This window comes from Crassostrea angulata, chromosome 10, assembly GCF_025612915.1.
Source record: "Crassostrea angulata isolate pt1a10 chromosome 10, ASM2561291v2, whole genome shotgun sequence".
NCBI classification, from domain to species: Eukaryota; Metazoa; Mollusca; class Bivalvia; order Ostreida; family Ostreidae; genus Magallana; species Magallana angulata.
In genome coordinates, this window is record NC_069120.1 from 16,880,487 (window position 1) to 16,905,387 (window position 24,901).

General features: G+C 34.1%; 2 protein-coding genes and 1 pseudogene across 2 annotated transcripts; all 3 read right to left on the minus strand.

The window, feature by feature from the left end:
• Window positions 1-420: 420 nt before the first annotated feature.
• LOC128167393 (uncharacterized) lies at window positions 421-3,350 on the minus strand. The gene is made up of 4 exons (XM_052833095.1): window positions 3,251-3,350; window positions 2,822-2,907; window positions 1,003-1,162; window positions 421-835 (listed from the first exon to the last, which is right to left on the minus strand). Exons 1-4 carry the CDS (start codon window positions 3,303-3,305, stop codon window positions 441-443), a joined length of 696 nt encoding a protein of 231 aa, XP_052689055.1. The 5' UTR covers window positions 3,306-3,350; the 3' UTR covers window positions 421-440.
• A 1,898-nt stretch (window positions 3,351-5,248) lies between these two features.
• LOC128167552 (uncharacterized) lies at window positions 5,249-9,325 on the minus strand. Its single transcript, XM_052833337.1, has 4 exons — window positions 9,235-9,325; window positions 8,868-8,947; window positions 7,480-7,630; window positions 5,249-5,678 (listed from the first exon to the last, which is right to left on the minus strand). The coding sequence occupies exons 1-4, from the start codon at window positions 9,314-9,316 to the stop codon at window positions 5,269-5,271; spliced, it is 723 nt and encodes a 240-aa protein (XP_052689297.1). The 5' UTR covers window positions 9,317-9,325; the 3' UTR covers window positions 5,249-5,268.
• Window positions 9,326-21,161: 11,836 nt separating this feature from the next.
• LOC128165872 (uncharacterized) lies at window positions 21,162-21,861 on the minus strand (annotated as a pseudogene).
• Window positions 21,862-24,901: the final 3,040 nt, after the last annotated feature.

Genomic DNA, 24,901 nt, shown 5'->3' on the forward strand with positions numbered 1-24,901 from the left:
ATAACCGTCATAGTCCTCAGAAGAATATATATTATAAAGTTTTTAATTTAATTTTGTTTATTCCTCTCATTTCTTGTTACAATGTACACATTAACTAAATCATGCGTTTTGTAGTAAATACGTTTAGAATGATGATATTGTGCCATTGGTTCTGAAAAAAGTTTACAGAAGCCGAACAAAGAGTGAAAACAGCTCTAGTTTTCCACTCTGATGAAGTAAAAGGACACAGATGCCTCGTTCTTATGCACCGTACATGTTGGATGGTTTACAAGGTCACGTATTGCATTAACAATAATATCCTCTGACACATAAGAAGATTAATACGATTGTCTAATCTACCCGAACAAAAAAGCAAAACCTCTTCCCAAAAAGACAATTTCTTCGAATAAAAAGCCTTTTTAATTAAAAAATATCAACAACACATGTTTTTTCAATTTATTTCACAGCAAGAAATGCAGTTGTTTCGTATGTATTTTTCGTTTTATGGAGTTGTGCACATGTTTTCTGAAAACCTCTTTAATATATCTGATCGCCCAGTTATCAATATTCCGTGGAACAAAACGACGGTTTCCCTCCCATGTCACCAGACCCCACAACGCTGAATGGCGGTCGGTCACAACCACTTTATCGATGTCGTACTCCTCCTGACAGACCACGAGTAGACCACTCACGCTGAACAAACCAGTGCGGGCTAGGATGGTGGTCAGATGGACCACTTGAACAGTTTCTCTACCATACCTACTGCCGTATTGTAACCAGTTGGATTTTTGTGTGGTGGATTCAGTGTAATATATGTCTTTCCATTTGTTTCTTGTGGTTTTCGGTATATTAATGCCTAGAAAATGAAGTTGTATACGTTACTTCCAACATATTCTTTAATAGTCATTCAATTTTACCATTACATACTTATTTAATCAGCCCTAACTCTTATTTCTAAATCTCTCTCTTTCTCTCTCTCTCTCTCTCATTAAAGAAATATAGTCTTGTATGTAAACAACATACCTGCTTCGTTACAGTGCAATTCCCAGTAATCAAAAATGAAATGTTTTATTAAGTGTTTGTGTATTGGTATGCCACTTCTCTCTAGAAATACACATCGTGGTTGTAAATCCAGTGATTTGAACCCATTTTGTCGTAAAACGAATGCATACTGATCACAGCTCTGAATATATAAAAAAAATTACCATTCAAAAAATTGGTTAAAGTTGTGAAACTAAACTACTAGCTATATGAAGAGATAAATACCTAATGTAACTACACCTTTACTGGTAAAAGATTCACTCCATGGACAAAGGGATTTGTTTAATTTTTGTGCATATAAAATTATGTATATTTTCATAATAAAAAAAAACCCCAACAGACAGTTTTTAAGTGTGCAGATATGAGTGACTTCAGCCTAATAAACCCCTGTCACACTGTCACGATTTATACTACGATTGCCCACGAATTACTTACATTTAAAAATCCCAGGTCTGTCAGGCGATAATGCTACAAACGGTGCTTTGTTCGACTACTCTAGTAATCTAGTACGACTCTACTACGATGTCTGCTGGACATTGTACGATGTTTGTGCGATAACTGGACGAGTTGTGACGATTCATGAACAGATTTTGGCGATTTAATAACGAACGCTTTGAAATTTTCCTACAAGCAGGAAAGATGGAAGACAATTTTTATACGATACTTTCACGAATGAGTACGAAATTGTACGATTTATACACGATACTCCCACGAAAAAATAGTTTTTACGATTATATATCTGGTATGTTAATTTATAAAGTGACTATTAAACAAACTTATGATTGCATTTTTTAGTAAAACAGTTATTTGGAAGTATTTTTTAATTTCACATAAGATGAATTTAGTGCAATCAGAGCAATATTCAAATAGATAATAAAAGATACTAGTATACGAAAACACGTACACCTACACGTAGATGTAATTTTGTGAGTTAAGATTACCAACAAAATACATATTATGAAAAAGTATGCATTATGAGTAAAATTGTTTTAATAATTTGCTGACAGAAGTTTATTATTGTAATTATAAACGAACAAGAAGATATTGTTTTAGTTCATGAATTGATTAAAAAATCATGAAATCGACAGCAGTAATGTTTGATTTGTTCCCTTAATAAGATTATCAATGAAGAACAAAACTTCTGAAGAAATTACAAGTATATGTAAAATTTCGAAAGACAAGGTTCTGTAATAAACTTACATAATTACTGAACGATGTACTTAGTAATCAAAAGAAGAATACTATTGCAAAACACTCACTTAACTCTCGTATTTTCAAACTAAATCATTGTTCACTCGAAATGTTCTCGTAATGCACTCGCCCCCGATCGCCTGTTTTTGTATTGTATTTGCATTAAATCGAACTCTCGGGGAAGACTCGAGAAACAATCGCATGAACTCGTAGAATACTCGAGTAGATCGAAGGATATCCGTAGCATCGTAAGTACTACGAAGTTTTGCGAGTTTCCTACGAATGTCGAAGATTTGTTGCGACTATGGGCACGAGTGCACTGCGAGTGTCGTACGAAAGTCTACGAATAGTAAAACATCGTAGTGGGCACGATTGCTTTGTACATGCTCAAAACAATCGCCGCGTTTGGCGATTTGCTGCGATGAAGAAAGAGAGTCTACGATGAAGGAAGAGAGCCTACGACTATCTCTACGATTAACCCTGAAAAAGTGCGATTATTGAATTCGTACAAAATCGTAGCTCATAATCGTGACCGTGTGACAGGGGCTCAATTAGATATACATGTACATGCTTTATATACATTAATCTATATGTCATACTGGTACAGTACCTGGTCAGTGCACGTCTCTGTGTGTTGTATACTCTCTGTAAGTGCATCACTGATGGATGAGACATACCTGTTCTGATGTACTAAAACTAAAGTATGTTCGAGTGTTATAAATTATTATAAATGTAGCAAGCCAGTTTAAAAGCGAATGTGTTCAGTTTTTAAAACCAATTTTATCAAAGGATATAATTTTAAGGGGTAGATATTATAATTAAAATTCTGCTTGAATGTGCTATGTAAAACTACATAAATCAATTTAAAAAAAACTACATGTATCAATAGTTTTTTTTATGATTAGTATCTTTAATAATAAAAAGATGTTAATAAATTTATAAACATTCCTAAACATGTTCTTGGGAAAACATAACAACAAAACAAAGAAAATGCTTATACTCAAGGAGATGGCATGCAAAGCTTGACTATGATTATTACCAATAAATATTGTACATGCAAGCAGAATAATAAAGATACAGAAAGCTTCTTCCATCGACAGGTCTGTTTCTCTGACAGTCTAATTCTCAGTAAATATTGTCTAGTTTCGGTTTCTATTTCATTTATAGTCCAGCTAAAGTATAGGCGGATTCGGGAATTTTAAAAATGTATATCAAAGGCGGATCCGGGAATAAAAAAAATAACGAACTGCACGAAATGAAGATAGAATTTGTCATTTTTGCACCCGCTTAAGATGCAGTTTCCTAAATATCCATATATGTATACCAAATGATTGCCTATTGCCTAGAGCTAGAGTATACTTGTATAACCTTTTTTGTTTTTCGTGTGTCTTACCTGAAGGTGAAATATGTACCTTTGAAAATAAATACCTCATAGGAAAATGAATTTCTGTAGGAGAAATAGCTTTCCTGAAGGAATTATTTTTTCAGCCTTAATAAATCAATTGTCGGCAAAAATAAGTCCTAAAAATCTGGAATTTAAATCGGAAAGAATTTGAACTTTGTAATCGTTCATTTACATCGATTTATAGTTAATACTGCGAATCCACATTTTACAGTTTTATAGAAATGTACAAGCTTTACAAAGTGTTTTGCTTTCCGTCAATGTTTTAAAAATAAAAAGAATTTTTATAGAACCCATGAAGACTATATAGGAATATAGCAAGGACAGCACACCATCGGCTCTTTAAAAAAAAATGCATGCTTGCGCTTGGATTCGTAGGTTGGGTGGGGTATGTTTAACGTGATCACATTGAAGGAATTTTAAAAATTTAAAATAGTGAAATATACATTCAAAACATGATATCAATCTCTGATATTTACATTTGCAAATATGATTCCTTATCACGTTCAATTTTGTGTGAACTTTTTCATGACGTCAAAATGATTACCGCATGCACTCTGCGTTTGACGATTGCATTATTTTATACTTTAAACACACTTATAAATATCAATGTATTACGGACAATTTGTCTTTCTCAAACGTAAACATAAGTAATAAACAACAATGTTCCCGGAAATATAAACTTGGTTGGTATGTGATCAAATCTTCTGTGAAGCTCGGACCAACCAAGTTCAGATCCCAGTGAACTTTTTAACTTGCTGTTTATTTCTTAACAAATAGATTGCATTCTTTCTCTAAAATGATATTTGCAGAGGCTCATAGCCACACATATGAAATGTGTTCGGAATGGGTTTATTTGGAGGGGGGGGGGGGGGCACCTGAAATGTGTATTCAAATAGGCCTGCATGAAACAACGCTTGACGATTGCGGAAAAAATACATGCGACATTTTAGTTTGAAAAATAGTGTTTAAACTATAACTAAATCAGTTGGAATAGGAGAATATACCACATACGCACAAAAGTTTACCATTTTAAACCATCTGAAAAGAATACTCTGGGGTGGGTGTGTGTTGTTGTTGGCGAAGGGGGCATACTCATCCCTGATATCCGCCTATAAAGTCTAAATTAAATATTAAATCACTTGGCGAGAAAGGATGGTAGAAAGAACATGGTCTTGTCAATATTTTAATTAACTCCTTAAAAAAAATCTGTTCATCTTACTAGGCCTACTTGAGCGTGCACAAGTTAAAGTCAAATAGCTTTCAAAGGGTGAGATTATCATATGGATACATTTCAAACTAAAGTGCATGGAACCACGTAATCAAATGAAATTTAAAAGATGATGCAACGAGTACTGAATGAGACTTGTTGAAAATTGAAGTTGATTCTACAATAAATACATTTCCGTCCTATCAAACTAGTCAAACTGCGTTATCTCGAACAAGATGGGACGGTTTAAAACTTTGAGATATCCTAGTATTCGAGATATCGAGGGTAAAACACTTTAAAAATACATGTAAGTGGGTGGGACTTACAAATCACTTTGACATATCCATTGTATTCAAGATATCAGTGTTCGAGACATCAAAGTTTAACTGTATATATATTTTAAAAAAAATAAAAGATACATGAAGTAAAGTTTCTTTACTAGGTTTTATTCTAATCGATGGGTGTTTGGAATTCTGTCAATAATTCCTTCCTTTTTGAACTCCTTTAGGGCTTTGTATCGGAAAAAGTTTTGGAATCTTGTGATTTCATCTTTGCTGATGCTTCTGTCAATTTCTACCTTCTCAGTAGTCGACCACTTGTACAGCCCCCAGAGAATCGCATGGTTATTCAAAAGTAACGTTGGTGCCAATTTAAAGTCCAATTTGTAAATTGTGAGCATACAGTCCACATATTTTCCATCTGATGACTTTGCAAAAGCCACTATTCCATAGCGGGCTCCTTGGACACCCGTGGACCCAGCTTTCTCAGTGTTGAACTTCCATTCAATAATTTTGGACGTCCATTCCTCTGCAAGATAAGCGCCTCCCCATTTGCGTCGGTCATCCGATGTTATTCCTTTATGTTGTAAAATTGACTTGATTAATAAAGACATACATGTAACTATAATGGTTATAAATATTTTCATAGAAAACTTGAAACAAGCTTTTATTTCAAGACTATATTAAATCAAATTTATTTCACAATTTTCTCTCACGCCATTCAGATATTTGCATTTTCCCGTATTTCAATGTCTAAATATATATTTCAAAGTAACAGCATGACATAATTAGAATATCCGAACTAAAATCAGTTAACTTGTATGCAGGGAACAAATATTTTATATAAGGATTACAAAAGATAACTAAGCACGAACGCGTGGTATGATAATTTGTCTGCACCGCTTGGTGTATTACAGGACCGACGACATCCAAAAATAAGCATTCAAATTTCAATGCTTATATCTATATTCATACTGTCTATTTGTATGAAATATATAGCCTATGTGTATTGTCGCTGTAAAGTCATTATATACGCTCTCAGTCAGGGATGTGAAACATATAAATAGAACAGCCATATTAACATGTGTTAATTAGTTCGCCTCCGCGACTGAAAATATAGTGCCAGAAACATTGTATAGAAAAATCTTTTTTAATCAAAGAGTAGATATAATTTAATGATCAATTTTCAAAAGTACATATCTAATTGGTTAATATATAAGATTGAACGTTTTATTTAATCTAAAAATAAATAAATATACTCAAAAACACGTGGAGACGTTCATATTTGTGCTCATCGTGCACGAATTAGCAAAGTATATTCATAGAAAATTAAACGTCGAAGACTTCCACTGCAAACATAAGGGGAAATATAGACTGAATGTAAATATATTGAAATAATTTAGAATAGAATATCTTAAAATAAAATTCCTGCAAATTACCATGTTTAATTTGCATCCACCCTATAAGAGCAAAGTAGTGGTTTGGGTGACCAAAACATAATGATTACGTAGTAATACTTTGAAATAAAGTAAACAAATTGAATTCTTTTAAAAATTTCAAAACATGTTTCAATACATTAAATTCAATGTTGCAGACTACTTTCTTCTTCGAGCATTTTAACCTTATTACTCATCAGGCAGTGCATGTCTCCAAACCTTGACCTTATGTTGATCCAGGGGTCCTCGTGTATTAGACGCACATAACACAACACAATTACTATCCTAATTCAAATATTTTTCAAGTGTTTTAAATTCGTTTCCTGCGTTTCGATAGCAGTAGCGGAAAAATGTTGAATTGACGACTACATGTTTATCAGTTATATGCATTGTATTGGTAAGGAATTAACCAATTGAGAATTTTTTCAATGGTACAATGGTAGACATCGTTTACATGTTTTAATCACTTTTGCTGCTGTTTTCAAGCGAGTGATAACAAAAGTTAAAATCTTTTTATTGAAGGTATAGAAATAAAATATTTATGTAATTATAGATGCGCGTGTCATTTATTAAGATAGTATGTACGTTATGAGGTGCGTCATATAACATGTTTAGCGTCCAGCGGTACACATGGCTATGGATACAGGGTTTCTAGAGATTTTAAAATGAAAAAAAATTATCGCTAGTTTTTTTTCCTGATGCGCTTTGCATATTTTTCATTTATGCGTAAATGAAATATTTTCCATACGTGTTACAAATATGTCAGATCGAAATATGCTGTACTGTATGGAGTTATTATAATGCATAATGTAATTAAAAATTATGTGGAAAGTAAAATGCAAAAATACGGCGTTCCAGTGCACACCCAAGACTGACTGTCATACATTGTACAAGTATGATATAAATATTGTTTATATTTATAAGTGTGAACTAAAAGCATACCACTGTCTCTGTAATTTTCTGCAAGGTGATCAAGCAGGTCTGGAAATTGCTCTATTTTGACTTTCCTCATGTGTACAAACTCGGCCCCTTCTTCCCAAACGTTGAACTTATCGAGTTGTTGTTCAATAAGTGAAGCATCCATTTGGTTCACCTATAATATTCCAATAACGATTATTGAAAGTATCACTATGTTTCCCCTTATGCAAATTCACTATCAGAAGGAAATTTAAAATCAAACAATTATGGCACGCAAAATTCACAAAAATAAGCTAATTAAAACATTGATAAACTAGGCTAATTATTTTACGAACCACAAACTATAGTTAACGATTTGTTAACTGCGTATAGTTTCCACCTGCAAAACTAAATTTAAAGGTTGTAGACTGTAGTCTACGAATGCTAATCTAACTTTTCCTGTCTGTAAATAAGCGTTAACAATAGATTTTGCTGATTTACATCTGTTAACTATAATGTACAATAGTTAACTTAAATTAAGAGTTATTCATTTATCAGATAAACAATGTTTTGCAATAACAAAATTAATGCTTTTTTTAGTGTTTATAGTTTACACATCTGAACCACACAAGATCGAGTTAACATTGGTTTACAAATGTGGAATATATATATCAACGACGTTAACTAATGTTTTTGTCCGTAAGCTACAGTTTACAACCGATAAACCTGGTTTATTGCCTGCAAAAATATGTTTGGTTCATTTTTTGAGAATTTGGAGTGCCTTAAACTATGCACAATTTCATACGTGCAATTTAACGTACTATGCGCCGTAAATTTTAAAATTTGTATCGTGCCTAACTTGGGTCACATTCAAACGAAAGCAATCTTATGTAATGAAAACACTTGTTGCAAACACAAATTACATGCATGTGTAAAATAACAAGAGATGCACTTGGAAACGCTCAAGAAAAAAATGAACGGAAACTGCAAATAATTGGAATTTTTCTAGGTACAAGGTGCATAACTCTGTCGAAAATTGCTCGATCGTAACCAAAATCGAACTTGGCCTCGAAATTAAAATGATAAATCAGTATACACAATTTCATATCAATATGTGAACCTCTGCGAAAAAAATGAACGGAAACTGCAAATAATTGGAATTTTTCTAACTCCAAGGGGCAAAACTATTTCAAAAATTGCTTGATCGTACCCAAAATTGAATTTGACCTAGATACATGTATTATTATGATAAATATGTATACCAAATTTCATTTCAATTCAGGCAACCTTTGCGAAGAAAATGAACGGAAACTATTGGTGGACCGACAGACCAACCGACTGACAAACAGGGGGACAGCAGTAAAGCAGTATGCCTTCCATTCTTCGAAGGGGGGAACAGCAATAATAAACAGATTTAATTTTCAAAGTTTTACCTTAACATGGTAAAGACCGTCCTTGATCTTTTGCATCACTGTCTCTTTTTCATTTGAGACAGATACCTGAATGTTCGGACCTGAAACATTTCCAAAAAACAAAAAGCCACGTGTTTTTAATCAGAGAGTTATCTTCTTTTAAAGATTAATTAAACATGTACCGAATGATGCCGGAAGTATGACAATTTAAATATATATAAGTAGATTCCTTTGATCTTTAACATGCCACAAAGACTTACCTTAGTTTTTTTAATGTGCCTTATCATGAAAATGGTCGACAACATTTTATTTAAAATTATTTTTGCATAATGTTTATGATAAACAGTTAACACAGTAATGAATTATGAATAACGCGTGCGTTTAGTACCTTCTTTGACTATGTAAAATGAGACCAGTATAGCAAGAATAGCGACACCCACTGTAATAGTAACGAATTTTAGATATCCCATCTTGTTAGTTGTTGTAAAGTGAAGTTTTACTTTCTTTTCGATTGAACGTCTACTTATGCGGCTTATCTCTGTTTTTGGCGTCAGAAGGACGTTGTAGGTTCCATATCATTTTGCACTATAGAAGTTTAGAATACCACTATCATATTACACAATATTCGAATTCTAACGCAGTTATATAATAAATACTATCAACTTTTCACAAAAATGAACTGAGCTTTTAACGAAAAATAATTCCATTTTTAAAGATTTTTTCTTTCTCTAATGTGTCTCTTTAATAAGAAATCCGCTTTTCAGTTATCATACATTTAAACAAATTGTTAATTTTTTGTCATTTTAATAAATACATGTAAGAGGCTAACAGGTCTTGACGCTCAGCTGAGTATCATAGTCCGTAGATGGATATGTCAGAGATTTTCATGTTTTTAAGATTTGTTATATTTTCACAATATGACCATATTGACGCCTTAGTTATTAAAAGGCTTCATGGACATCATACTTATTTAGTTTTTCTCAAATACATGCATAAAACGCTAGTAGAGAAGAATATTTTACTAAGATTTAATGCATGTGCACTATATGACCATATTGGTCCCGACAAAGGGCCTTAACCCCTGACATACGACACCATACATTTATTTAATTAGGTAGGAAATACATTAACATCATACTTAGGTATTTAGTTTTTCTCAAATACATGTAAAAAAGCTAGTAGAGAAGGATATTTTTATTGTTAAGATTTAATGTATGTGCACTATATCACCATATTGGTCCTGCCCAAGGACCTGAACCACTGACATACGGGGCCATACATTTATTAAATTATGTAGAGGGTTGTATTAACATCAAATTCATGCATTTTGTTTCTCACAAATATATAAATGCGTGTATAGAAGATTTTCTAAAATGTAATACATGTTCACAATATGGCCATATTGGTCCCGCCTTAGTGCCTAACCCCTGACCCAGAGGCCATGCATTTCACAATTTTTGAATATATAAAGTTCTAAGATTACAATATGCTTTGGGCTATTTACAAGACTATCAGTAAGTATTTTCATTTCTCTGCATGCCTCCATTTTTATTAGCGATGGCTTTGCATAGCGCACTTTACGTAAAAATGCAAATGGATACACAGTTTTCCAAAGCATATGTCCTATTGATTGCACGTAAACACATCGAACTACCTCTTAGGCTCCATGGATTAATTAAATGTACCTAATTTTCATCGTAAACCTTGCAATTATTATGATTCCGGAAAATACCGTCTTTCCATATTTTACATTAATTTATTCTTTTTTCTACATCCGATTATGACTCAACGACGTAAGTAAGTCAATACAAAACAATCAAAAAGCATACGTCAATACAAAGCATTCTACGTATTTGAAAGCAAAACACGATGAAGACAAAGATTATCATGGCATCACAAAAGAAAGTGGGATCAGTCCTTCATGCACTAAGGATGGCAGCTTTAAGTAATTTACAATGATATCCAGCACTCGGACCTGTGTGCCTGAATATCCTGATATTGAATGTTTAAAACAACTGTGTAATGTTGCAGATTGGTGAACGTCTTTTGGGGACTGAGGTCAAATACTAAGATTTCTCCCTCTTGCCACTTAGACTCCAGGTTTTGAATACAAAATTGTCGAGACGCTTGAAGACAGCAACAGAGCACTCTATCCATCTACCTATGCTATTCTCTTAATTCTGCTATCAATACCAGTTGCAGCAGCCACAGTTGAAAGATATTTTAGTGTCCTTAAACGTGTCTAAACATACCTGCGTTCCACCATGAATAAAGAAAGATTATCATCGCTTGGTCTCTTCATATACACAAAGAAGTAGAAATCGATGTCATACAGGTCATTGGTGAGTTCTTTTGAATCATTATGTAAACGAACTATACCGACTTTCACGTTAATTGCTAAAATAATTATAAACAATGTACAATAAATTTTTTCAATTGAGATGAACAACTTTTAACCCCTTTTCCATTTATATTTTCATACTAAAATCTTGGAACAATAAATATTGAGTGTATTCCAGCCTGTTTGTCTGTAATTGTATTCCATGGCGGTGTATACTTAGTTAAAAGTCAGCGGATGATTCAAATTTGAACAAAGTCACAATAATAAACTTGATCAAAAGTTTGCCATTTAAGGTTTGTATGTTTTGTTTTTGGAAAGTAGAGCTGTTTCAAAACGTTTTATATCAAGTCATACGCAGTTGGTTTTCGCTGTGGCATCCGTATTTCATATACACATTCTTTTAAAATTCGAAATTTCCCTTACACCCACAGTATGTAATATTGTAACATTTTGAGAAAATATCTCTTCTTTAAAAACCCACTGAAAACTCAAAAACTAACTCTTCAAATCCAGGAGCTTCACCCCCTGCAATTCCTGAATTCACTGAAAAAATCCCTGGCCACTGCTTGCTTGACAAGATTTCGTGTTTTCTTTGAAATATTGAAAATATCGTTTTCTGTAAAGATGTTTGAGGTAATTCATTTGAATGGTCCTTCCATTAATGTTTGAGTCGATCTGCTGTTTCCAAATATGTAAGAAATACTTTTTCATTTGAATTTGGTGAGCGCGATAAACCCAGTTCTCTTTCATAGCCAAAACCTGTGTCAAATGGTACTTGAAATTCAAAGGCCTGTGTTGAGACATTTTGATAAGAAAAGTTGGCCTTTTTCTATAACCTTTTAAAATTCCCTTCGAAGTTCACCTTTTACAAAATCCCTGGAAACGGCTCCTGACTCATTAAATAATCAATTTTGGGTGACCGTTGTAAATACATGTAAATAAATAAAGAATTGGTTTTTTTTTTCATGCCTTATTTCTATTATTACCAATCAATACAATAGTTCTATATATAAAGACAAACACATAAAAAAGACAGAACACAAACTTTCACTCTCACTCATTCTAAATGTACAGTTACCATGGTTACTAGGGGGTTATATGCATGTGATAATTACATGTTGATATAGATATATGTGTAATGCCCGTTATAACAAGTAATCATATGGAGGGATTAAAACTGATAAACATGAAAGTTTGCAATAAGATTCTCAATAGTTTTTCACATAGTAATAAAATAATCATATCTCATTTTTACTGCAAACAACTTTCTCTCTATCAAATAATATGCAAATATTGATTTCATTAATTCGCTAATATGCAGATCGGAACTTTTCCTTGATTTGTAAAAATATATAAGCAATAATTGCTTTGTTAATAGTTTATATCAAAATGACAATAATACGACAAAAAATGCTCTAATTGCACCCATAGTTGTTTACTCTTATAACAATAAAAAAACCCAAATGTTCAATTGACTCAGGTTCTTTTGTACAAAGATTGCATTTGTTATTGCATGTAATTTTGCAAATAAATAAATATTTGTTTGTTCCTAGAATTCTATGGAATATCCTATATTCCAACCATAATAGCTTACTCTTTTGTACAATTAAAAAGTACATTATACTTTGATTTCCAACTAAATGTATCATCTAACTCAAGTAAAGTTTTCCCATTTATGTTCATGTTTAGAATAAAAAATTGAAAAACTTTAGTTAAGCTCAAATCGTGAACATGCCCTTTTCAAAACTTCACCAGCAGATAAAAGTTGTGACGTCACTATCTTGGTTGATCATAAATCTTTGACCAGCAATTCCAGTTGAATAAATTCGCCGAATTACAGGATGGATTTAATCTAACAAATTTGTAATTCAAAAACATCTAGTCTGAACATTACAGGTTCCTTTTTTTCATTGATTAAAAATATGATAACCAGATTACTGTTAAATGGTACTGAATACGTATCCGTGAATATATTGAACCGAAAAAAAAGACTTACTTAATTAATTATAAGTTAAAGGTAACTCATTAAGATTGTTTGCAATCATTGCTCTTATTATGAACTATTTTAACATTATGCCAAATTTCACCTCAGTAAGTTCAACCTCTGCGGCGAAAATGAACGGGAACCGCAAATAAATGTCCAAAATCATGATATTATCATGATAAACCTGTATACTAATTTTAATTTCAAAATGTGCATCCTCTGCGAAGATGAACGGAAAATGCAAATATTTAAAATTATGTGCGTGATGGGTTTTCATCCGTACTTGAATGGGTTTTGGGTCACGTGATCAGGTAATATAAATAGTAGGACCATGCAGTGGCGTGGCATTCTCAGTTCGCTCGCTACTTGCGAGTAAAGTTAAAATGGCTGCAGATGATATGGGAAGTGTTGATTTAGGACTATCAAACGAAGAGGTAGTTTCGTTATTTAGTTCCTCATTAAAAAAAGCGCTGGAAAAGCAGAGTAATTTAATTGTGAATAACATAAAGAGGCTTACTGAGCAACTTGCAAAAACAACACGGTGAGCATTGCTGCGCACGTGACAGAGACCGGACCAGCTTTTGAATTTACGCACGAGGGGCGCAAAATTCAATTTGCTTTCAACCAGGAGAGGTCCCAAAAGTTGGCTGAAATTGAAGGACTGGTTCAGGAGGGAAATTTAGCAAAGGCCGCGTTCGTTATTAAGAAGAGAAAGCCGCTCTACAACAAAGAAACAAAATCCTTAAAATTGCTGACCGTCATGGCTGGGACACAGTACACGAATATCTGGACGACCCACTGGCAGACAGTACTGAAGATGCTGCTAAGCTTCGTTACGCTATGGGTCGTGCTACAAGGAAACGTGCTTACAGAAGTAGACCATACGACAGGTGCAGGGGCGGTTTTGCGCCCAGTGACTTTTTTCGTGGCTTTAGCCAGTGGTATAGCTCCACCGACAAATTAAGCAATGCATCCTCAAAAGTCGGACCCACAGGATCTCAATTCCCAAGAGAGCGTGCTGGGTGTTTCTAAGGTCGGCATGTCGGTCACATGGTCAGGGAATGCCCCTATCTTAAAGGACAGCCAAAACCCTGTCAGCACCAAATACTAGCGGAGTCCCAAAATAGTGAACATAGTGAAATTAAGTATATGTTTGATTTGCATGAGAAATATGAATATAAACAAAATGTTAAAGTTATTAGCGTTAAATCAAAGCTAAAAAAGTGGGTTTTTGGATTACTAAACTTAAGGAAGGAGTCTTTTCTGGTTTTCGACTTGTCAAACGTAAATTTGATTAATTGTTCATTAAATCAAGATGAAAGGAAATTAAAATAGTATATTTTTCTTTCTTTTTTACTATCATACAACTTGGCATAGAAAAATGTAATTAATGTTTAGAATTGAACAAGGACTATATTTTTGGCGTAATATTGGCGTAGGAAAATATCACATGTTGCGCAATTCAGAATTGTTGCAGATTATATATATATAATGAGTCTGTTTTAGCATTTTAAAAACAATAACAATAATGTTGGATTTTTTTTTACTAATGTGAACTAATAATATGATACTTGGGTTTCAGAATGTGTTTTTAAAATATGATTTGCCTATCAAATAACATTTTTATAAGCTTTTTAAAGCGCCCATTCTATACATTGATTTTTGTGAAAAAATCACGAAAATCAGTTTTTCTCTCTTATGAAACGGTCAATATATTAGCTTTTCTGTCAATTTATATCTTTATATAAAGTCTTCATAATACATAAAAAATTAGAAATATTTTATTATTGGAAGCATAAAAAAATAATCAAAATTTCTTCAAAATTTAAGAAAATTAGAGGAAATGCGGGCTAAGCAATATCAATTTTAGTATAAATATTTATTCCAATTTAGTAGTATAAGCTGATAGACACGCTCATGGTCTATCATTGTATTGAAGATTTGAATCTTCAAATCTTAAACAAATGTCTACAGAACTATAAAGAGCTACACTTATTTTTATCACTCTTTATGTTGAGGAAAAAGGTAGTGACCTTGACCTGACCTTTATCCGAAAACAAAAAGGTCAAATTTAATTAAACTGATAGAATCATTAAGTAATATGATCCGTTTGACTGTGTCAAAATTTCATGCATTTCTTATTATAAGAAGTATGTTTGATAATGAAAAGACTCCTTCCTTAATGCTAATAGTTTCATTTTGAATGTTATAAAATGTGGGTATGCAATTCCTTTTAAAGAATTTCCAACGAATATCATCTTAAAAAACCCATCAAGTCATCATTGAATAATGCAGATTTTGTTAAAGGGGCATGGTCACGATTTTGGTCAAAATTATTTTTCCGATTTTATTATTTACAATGCTTCAGAAAGGCATTTTTAAGAGGCAATCGAAATTTGAGTATCATTTGTTGAGTTATAAGCGAGTTACAGAGCTTGAAATTCTTTGCTATGTAAACAAAGCGTTTGTTTACATTTTACACGTTGAAATAAAAATTTCAGTTTTAAACCTAAAACGAATGTGTTAAACATTAGGAACTGTTTATCTATGCTTGAAATAAATAAAAAGACAGACCAATAAGCAAGAAAAAGATTTTTTCCTAGTATATTGAACCTATGTAAACAAAAACAGGGCACGAGCCTTGTTTACATGAAAAAGAATTGTGAGCCCTGTATCTTGCTTATAACTCTACGAATGACTCTCAAATTTAATTTGATCATTAGAAATGCATTCCTAAAGCATCGTAAATAATAAAAATATAGAAATAAAATTTGACCAAAATCGTGACCATCCCCCTATAATGGCGCTGTTTCAGAACTTCTTGATAATTGGTGTATAAAGGAGGTTAATAAGCCATCTTTTGTAGTTAATCCATTGACAGTTTCGGTCAATACCTCAGGTAAAAAAACATTTGGTGCTAGATCTTCGGCATGTAAATCAGTTCATTGAAAAACAAAAAGTTAAATTTAAAGGTATTAAAGAGGCGATGTATTACGCAAGAAAGGGAAAGTTTATGATTAAGTTTGATTTAAAATCTGGTTAGCACCATGTAGATATACATCCTGAATTTCAGAAATATTTAGGTTTTAGTTGGGAAATTGAAGGTAAAAATAGATATTTTGAATCACTGTTTTGCCTTTCGGGCATGTGAAGGTAGTATGAACAATGAGCTGCATCAGCTTGCATTAGATATGTTTGGATTATGTGTGGCATATTCGATAAAATTGGAAATAGAATGGGTACCTAGAACAATGAATACAGTTGCAGATGAGCTAAGGAAGCTGTATGACTACGATGATTGGGGAGTTTCAGATAAAATTTTTGAATGCTTTAATAACATGTGGGGTATATACGTATCTTCGTTTAATATACCTGTGATTTATTTGCAGACAGCAAAAATACTAAAGACAAAAATTTTTACTCTAGAGTTTGGACTCCTGGGACATCAGGAGTTGACGCTTTTGCACAAATTTGGGCGGATGAAAATTGTTGGGTTGTTCCGCCTCCTGTTATAATTTGTCGAGTAATTGTGCATATGAGAATTTGCAAAGCGTTTGGTACATTAATTATTTCAAAATGTTTATCGTCTTTGTTTTGGCCTATGGTTTGGAACGCTAAATCTAACTTTTACAATTTTGTGTTAAAGTTTATTATACCCCCTGCAAACGAAGTTTGGGGGGGGTATATAGGAATCACCTAATCCGTCTGTCCGTCCGTCTGTCCGTCCGTCTGTCTGTGCAATCGTGTCCGGTCCATATCTTTCTTATGGAGAAACATTGGAAGTTCTTACTTCACACAAAGATTGTTTATGACTTAAGGGTGTGTCATGACCTTGATCCAAGGTCATTCGGACAAAATCAAGGTCACTGGCAGAAAAAATACAAAATTCGTGTCCGGTCCATATCTTTCTTATGGAGAAACATTGGAAGTTCTTACTTCACACAAAGATTGCTTATGACCTAAGGGTGTGTCATGACCTTGACCCAAGGTCATTTGGACAAGGTCAAGGTCACTGGCAGAAAAAATACAAAATTCGCGTCCGGTCCGTATCTTTTTTTATGGAGAAACATTGGAAGTTCTTAATTCACACAAAGATTGCTTATGACCTAAGGGTGTGCCATGACCTTGATCCAAGGTCATTTGGGCAAGGGCAAGGTCACTGGCAGAAAAAGTGCAAAATTTGTGTCCGGTCCGTATCTTTTTTATGGAGAAACATTGGAAGTTCTTAATTCACACAACGATTGCTTATGACCTAAGGGTGTGCCATGACCTTGATCCAAGGTCATTTGGGCAAGGTCAAGGTCGTTGGTAAAAATATTGCAACATTTATGTCCGGTCATTATCTTTCTTATGGAGAAGCATTGAATGTTCTAACTTCACACGAATAAAGCTTAGGACCAAAGGGTGTGTCATGACCTTGACCCAACGTCATTTTGGGCAAGGTCAAGGTCACTGGCAGAAAAAGTGCAAAATTCATGTTCGGTCATTATCTTTCTTATGGAGAAGCATGGAATGTTTTACTTCACACAACTATTGCTTATGATCAACAGTTTAAAAAAATAGAGCAGTTGTTATTTATAGAAAATGGATGGTGAAATAGATTCATACAATATTTTCTATAATTGGAAAAATACACACATTATGATTTTTATCTTAGCGGGGGGTATCAATTGTGAGCTTGCTCACAGTACCTCTAGTTGAATATAAAAATCCAAAAAGGTTTTTTAAGGTTGGTTCAGATACTAAAAGCATTTTTGCTGCAGAAAGATTTAACAGTAACGTGCTGGTTTTGAAAGTGGATTTTAGAGGTGTTGAAATTGAATGAAACACTGCAAGGAGAAATGAAGAACTTTAAGCACCATGTGCATTTTGTTATGTGGATATAGGCACCATGTGCGAAAGTTACACAATAGTGACACCATGTGTTTTTATAAAGCACCATGTGCAAAAAGAAGAAATTTAAACAGTAATGTTGATCGTTTTATATGGTTTTTAATTTAAATTTATTTAAAAATTTTACATATAGGTCCGCAATATTTGGACGGAAATTCAGGACTTGGAAAAGGACAACAGATTTTCATCAGCAGCTTCGAACATTCGTTATATCATCAGAAGAGGAAAGAGCGACAACTCGAATAAAAAGTATGATTCTTACTTCAAGAAGTTTCAAAGCTGGTGTTTAAAGCATTGCGTTTCTCATTCGCCAGCTACAGTTAGTACAGTAGCCTATTTTCTTAGCAGTTTAGTGCAGGAGTCAGTGTCTGATTCAGTGTTATCAGCATATTCCTACAGTATTAAGTGGTATCATGATCTAAATGTATGTGTTAATAATCCGTGGGTTCTAAGCTTTTACATATGGTTATGAGAAAGAGAATTCTTAGCAAGCCGATTCAGAAGAAGGAATAGATTACCCCTGAAATTTTAGAACAGGTCATAGCGAAGTATGAAAATGGCAACTGTAAACGTGATTTATTATGTGTAAGAGTGTGCGCTAAATTTTTGATTGGATTTGCAGGATTTTTCAGATACAGAGTTAGCAAATTAACGTGTTAGAAAAATATCATTTCATGAAATGTAAATGTCTGTACATATTGAACGAAGCAAAACTGATGTTTATAGACGAGGTAATGATGTGCTTATTGCCAGTACAGGCAAATCTACCTGTCCTGTTTATTGGACAAAGCTTAACAATGAAGCGCATTGAAGTGGTAAAAATGTTCGTTTGAATGGAATATTCTTAACTTTGTATCGAACGTCAATTGTTACATAAGACATACCTGTTTCTTTTGAAACGAGGAAAATAGTATTCGTTACAATGCTTTCGGAACCGCCCCTCTTCTTAACAACACAAGCAGGAATTTCACACACGCACATTATACAAAAAAACAAAAACTTTCTTTCTTTCCAACTATGTTCAGAAACAATGATATTGTTCAGAATAAGAATATTTTTAGTAACTTTGTGTTTTGAACTTCCTGTTACATGTACTGTATTGCAAATAAAGAAAAGGTTTTTTTACAACATATATGCACATGTTTCAGTTTTTCGTTTTAGAGGGGTAAGCTACGTTCTTCGTTTTCTTCGATATTCTGCATTTGTTGCTGTGTTCGCAGCTTGTTGAGGGGACTGGGCATGGAAAACATATATTGAGAAAATATCGGGATTCATGATCAGCTTGTGTCCACATTTCGGTCCGCAGCCCTGCTTGTGTTGTTTAGAAGATGAGCGGTTCAGAAAGCATAGTTAAGAATACTATTTTCCTCGTTATAAAATAAGTGGGCGTGTCCTATGTAACAATTGACGTTCGATACAAAGTTTAGAATATTCCATTTAAACGAACATTTTTACCACTTCAATGCGCTTCATTGTATTTGCAGCTTGCAGATAAGCCAAACAATTTCATTTTTCGTTCCATACGTTATTTGAAATCGCAAAATTGTCATAAGCTTTGTGTCATTAACAAACCTTTGTCTTATACTAGGGTGCGAGAAATTCTGCTTGAGGCTCTATCGTCTATTGGTTTAAATTCAAAGCTTTTTTGTTTGCATAGTTTGCTACATCTGCAGCTTCATGTGGGGTAAATGATAGGTTATTAAAACTACATGACCGATGGGAATCGTATTTTTCAAGGGACAATTATGTTAAACACACTGTTCAAAAGCAATAAAACGTTACAAAAAATTTAAGCACATAAAAATAAATGTTTATTCATGTATATTGTCGTTTATTGTGTTATAAAATTGTATTGCTTGTGTATCTGTCACCCAAACGTCATATTAGTATCTCTTTGAATCTCTAAACGCTAAACGCTAGCAAGCAGCGTGCCTATGTAGTACTTGTTGGTTTTATTCATTTAGCACTTTATTGTTTTATATTCGGACGAACGTAGTGAGGGAGAATATAATTAAAATTATGTGCGTGATAGGTTTTCATACGTAATCGAATGGATTTCGAGTCACGTGATCAAGTAATATAAATAGTAGGACCATGCGGGGGCAGCTCGCTCGCTAGTTACGATGCAAGTTAAAATGGCAGATGATATGGAAAGTGTTGAATTTTGGTTGACAGATGGTTCTTAATATGTGTTTTTGTGTAAATAAAATAACGCTATCGAGCTGCGTACCTAATGTAGTTCTTGTTGGTTTTATTCAATTAGCACTTTATTGTTTTATATACGGACGAACGTAGTGAGGGAGAATATAATTGGAATTTTTCTACCTCCAAGGGGTACAACTCTATCGGAATTGCTCCATCGTACCCAAAATCAAACTTAACTACTACATATTATTTCAATGACGTCGTTTGGACCAGTGCAACCTAATTGGTGTTTTTTTTAAAAAAAAGAAGAATAATATACATGTATAACATAATAATTGTAATCCATGGCTCCATTCCGTTTGCATATCTTTAATTTTTTCATACGTGTACGTGTGTGTGTATGTGTGTGTGTGTGTGTGTATATATATATATATATATATATATATAAATATATATATATATGTGTGTGTGTGTGGCATGTAAAAAGGACAAACCCTGATTTTTTTAAAGTCAATTAGTTGAGGACTTTTTAAATAAATCGTTCAAATAATACAATTTTTAACAGGAATTTTATGTACGACTTAACAATAACTACTTCATCTCAGCTTCACTTCTGTGAAACCAATTTGAAAGTGAAAGTAAGCAGTTCAAATCAACAACTTGATATTTTTTGCATTTAGATCTAGTACAGGTAAAAAAAAATAGTTTTTGTAGTAATGGAGGGTCAGAAGAATGTGGTCTCCTTATTTACATTAATTTTACATAACTATTTATTCCTAAAGAATGCATCCCCCACACAATAACTCTTGTCGCGAGGGGATGCTCTGCTTAGCGGTGGACTTGTTGAATTATAAAATTAAGTTTAATTGATGAAAAAGTATTTTCTTTCATAAATCTGTTCAGTTGCATATTGTACACATTACATATACCGCACAAGCTACATGTATGCTAGCTACTCTTCCTGTCCCTGATTATACAGAGCGTCTTCATCTTCGGAACTGCCAATGGCACGAGCTGTATCATCTACATCCTCTGTCCAATCCAGAATACCAAGAGACTCATCTCCTGCATTAATATGATGTCTGGCCAAAGGCAACTACCAAATATAGATATAAATATAAAGCATAGGTAAAAAATATAAAGCAGGATATGTGCTTACAGATTCCAACGACTCGTGCTCGATTCTTACAAGAAAAGTACCAGGACAGGATAGTTTCACAGTATCTTATCCACGGTGACTACTTTTTGGATGTGTGGCGGTTTTGAATTTTAGCATAAACAATATTGGGAACTTCATTGCTCACAAGAATTTCAAACATTCCATCATCTGTGAGGTGCTCTGCTGCATAAGACTTTGCCATTTTTAACCACGCCGATAGTGAGTTCTCTAATTTCCTCTTCAGGAAGTCTGGGGAAATCCATTACAATGTTGTGGCATCAGTGGAAGTCATGGATCTTTCTTCCAACCCTACAGTATTCAAATGTTTTGATCATCAAAACGCATATATATACATATTTGTATATAGTATATACATGTATTATATAATTATAAGTATTTACAAGTATATGAAAAAATAAACTTTTTTTGTCAACATACCATTTTCAAGAACAAACTGTTGGAGTTTGTTTGTTTGCTTGGCCAACATTGTCATTTTAGAAGCGATTGCAATATAATCATCAAATGTTCCCGAGGTGATCGGAGGCCGATATTTGTTGCAACGACTACAAACAATCAAAGCGTAGTCTCCGATATATGGAATCTGACTGTTTGGAAGCGTTTTGCCAAGATATTTCCATGTTTTCACTGTGTTGCCTTTGTTTTTTAAGAGTTATCTTTCTTTTCATTTGTTGGAGTTATTGCCCTTGTTAGGAAAGTCTCGTCAGCCATGTTTGCTGATCGTTGTTTTTAGTTTGAGGCAATTGTGGCCTACCACAGTGTAAGTTAAATGTTTATTTGTCTTATGCATTGTGTTAATGATTAGATATGAATGTAGGCTATCTTCTGATTCAACCTTTTTTATGCATGGTGTCTATTGTCATTGTGAATCCTGAGAGTGATAAGGAAATCAGACCCATTACCTGCATGAAAACCAACTCATCTGTGCAATTGCTGGGATCCCACAGATTCTCCAAATTTTCAAACTGGACGATACTCGTACGGACATTTGCATTCCTTCAACACATCATCAGATCATTTTGTGGCTACAACGAGTGCAAGGGTTGGCATTATTGCACAAAATCGAGAACGTTTGAAGCATATCAAGAATCAGAAAAACTGATCATCAAGACCGTTCAACAAGAGGCTTATAGAGAGGAAATTGACTATCTAAAGCAAGGCAAAGCCTTACCTTGCACGAGCTCCTTGTGTTTAGGAGTTTTCCTTGACTCAGATGACATTCTCAGAGTGGGAGGACGTTTGAATAGGAGTAATATATTGCCACAAGCTGAGATAAATCCTATTGTGATCCCAGGAAAGCATCACATAGCCACACTCCTTACAAGACATTTTCATGATTTAGCACAACACCAGGGGAGACACATTACCGCTGGAACCATTAGGAATGCTGGCTACTGGATTACAGGCAGTAAACGCTTGATATCGTCCATTATCTACAATTGCGTGAAATGTAGAAAACTGCGTGGAAAGTTTGCATATCAGAAGATGGCAAATTTACCCCCTGACCTTCTCGAGCCAGGTCCACCATTCACGTACGTCGGCCGAGATACGTTTGGCCCCTGGGAAGTAGTAACCAGGAAGACAAGAGGTGGGGCTGCTAATGCCAAAAGATGGGCCATTCTCTTTACATGCATGGTTAGCAGAGGAATACATATTGAGGTCGTTGAGGAGATGTCCTCGTCATCATTTATTAATGCCTTCAAACGCTTTGTTGCCATCAGAGGTAAAGTCAAGCAGATACGCTCTGACAGGGGGACAAATTTGGTATGCGCCACGGATGATCTTCGCAGTAAATGTTGAGGATGGACCCGTGAAAGAGTATCTGTACAAAAGTGGAGTTGTATGTCTATTCAATCCACCTCAATCCTCCTGACTCATAAACCAGACAATACAGTTGATTATATACCCACCGATGGTAAGGACCTCTTACGTTCCCAGTGGAGGAGAGTGCAACATTTGGCTGACACCTTTTGGAAGAGATGGAGAACCCAGTACCTTCAGACATTGCAAAATTACAGGAAATGGAAACAAGAAAAGCGGAACTTGGTCATTGGAGATGTGATCTTGCTAAAAGACAATTCGGTGACCCGTAACTCGTGGCCCCTTGGAAGAGTCGTCAGAGTGTTCCCAGCACTGATGGACGAGTACGCAAAGCAGAAATTTGTGTAGTGTATTGCGACGGACACTCCACAACGTTTGTCCGACCTGTAACCGAACTGGTCGTTTTGATCCAAAATGAATGAACTGTTTTGCATTAACTTGGTGCTGTTTGTATATTTGAAACTCAGTTGATTTGAATTATTGCATAGTGATGTTTGTAACATCAGGCGGGGAGTGTGTTGCCTTTGTTTTTTAAGAGTTATTAGGGCCCCGCAAGGATTTGCGGGTGCCCTATAGTAATCACTCTGTCCGTCCGTCCTTCTGTCCGTCCGTCCGTCCGTCTGTCACTCTTCCGTCCACAAATTTCCTGTTTTTTTCTAATAACTTTTTTTATGGTTGCCCAATCAAGTTCAAATTTGGTATGGTAGTTCAGTAGGCAGAAATACATATTTTGATGCTAAATTTGGTTCTCTATGTCTTCTGGTTTGGAGCTGGGGTGGTGGGGTAGATTCATAACTATGCATAAGAAGAATGGGCAAAGAGAGATAACTGCTGAGAATGAATGGGCAAAGAGAGATAACTGCTGAGAATGTTACCATTGTATACATGGAAGGCTGTGCAATATTTGTCCTTTGGGATTAATTAACCTTCCACAGGAAGAAAATCCTAAGCTTTATCTTTATCTGTCACATTGAGATTAATTACTGCACTGCCTGTGTCTGCAAATGAACTTTGTTTTGAAGTTAAGGTCAATTTTGAATGATGTGTAGTATTGTGTACATTCTTTGAAATATGGATTTGAAATATAATATTCATATTTTTGGGGGTTAAAATACCGTACACAATGATTTATGATAGTTTTATTGAATAGAGGCAAAGCCTAGGTATCATTGCATTGGTATCAATTCTTTGTTTTTTTAACAAATTTTATTTCATCCCATGTTAACCCACTTTATCCCGTGGATATGACTCATTGGATATTTTTTTGATATTCCAGAGTTGTGACTTTACAATGGGATTTGCCTAGGCATAATGAAGTAAAAATAATGTAGAGTTTTATAAACAGTGTAAACATTGATTGCGGTGTATAAAATATGGGATAAATAGAATCTCATGATTTGTAGTATAATATGATTTTTATCCAACTTGTGTGTTTTATCCCCTCACTAAGGCTCAAGAAAAAAACACTTTAATTGTTGGATGAAAATCATATCCAACTACAAATCACGAGATCCTATATATTCCAGTTCTTTACATCTTCTGCCGGGCATTTATTTTTCATCATTGTTAATATAAAGAGGATGGAATTCAAAGTTTTTTTTCACTTCTCTATATTAATTGTCATAGCGGGGCCCTTCCTGACTGGTCAGTTTTCTAGTTTTTCTTTTCATTTGTTGGAGTTATTGCCCTTGTTA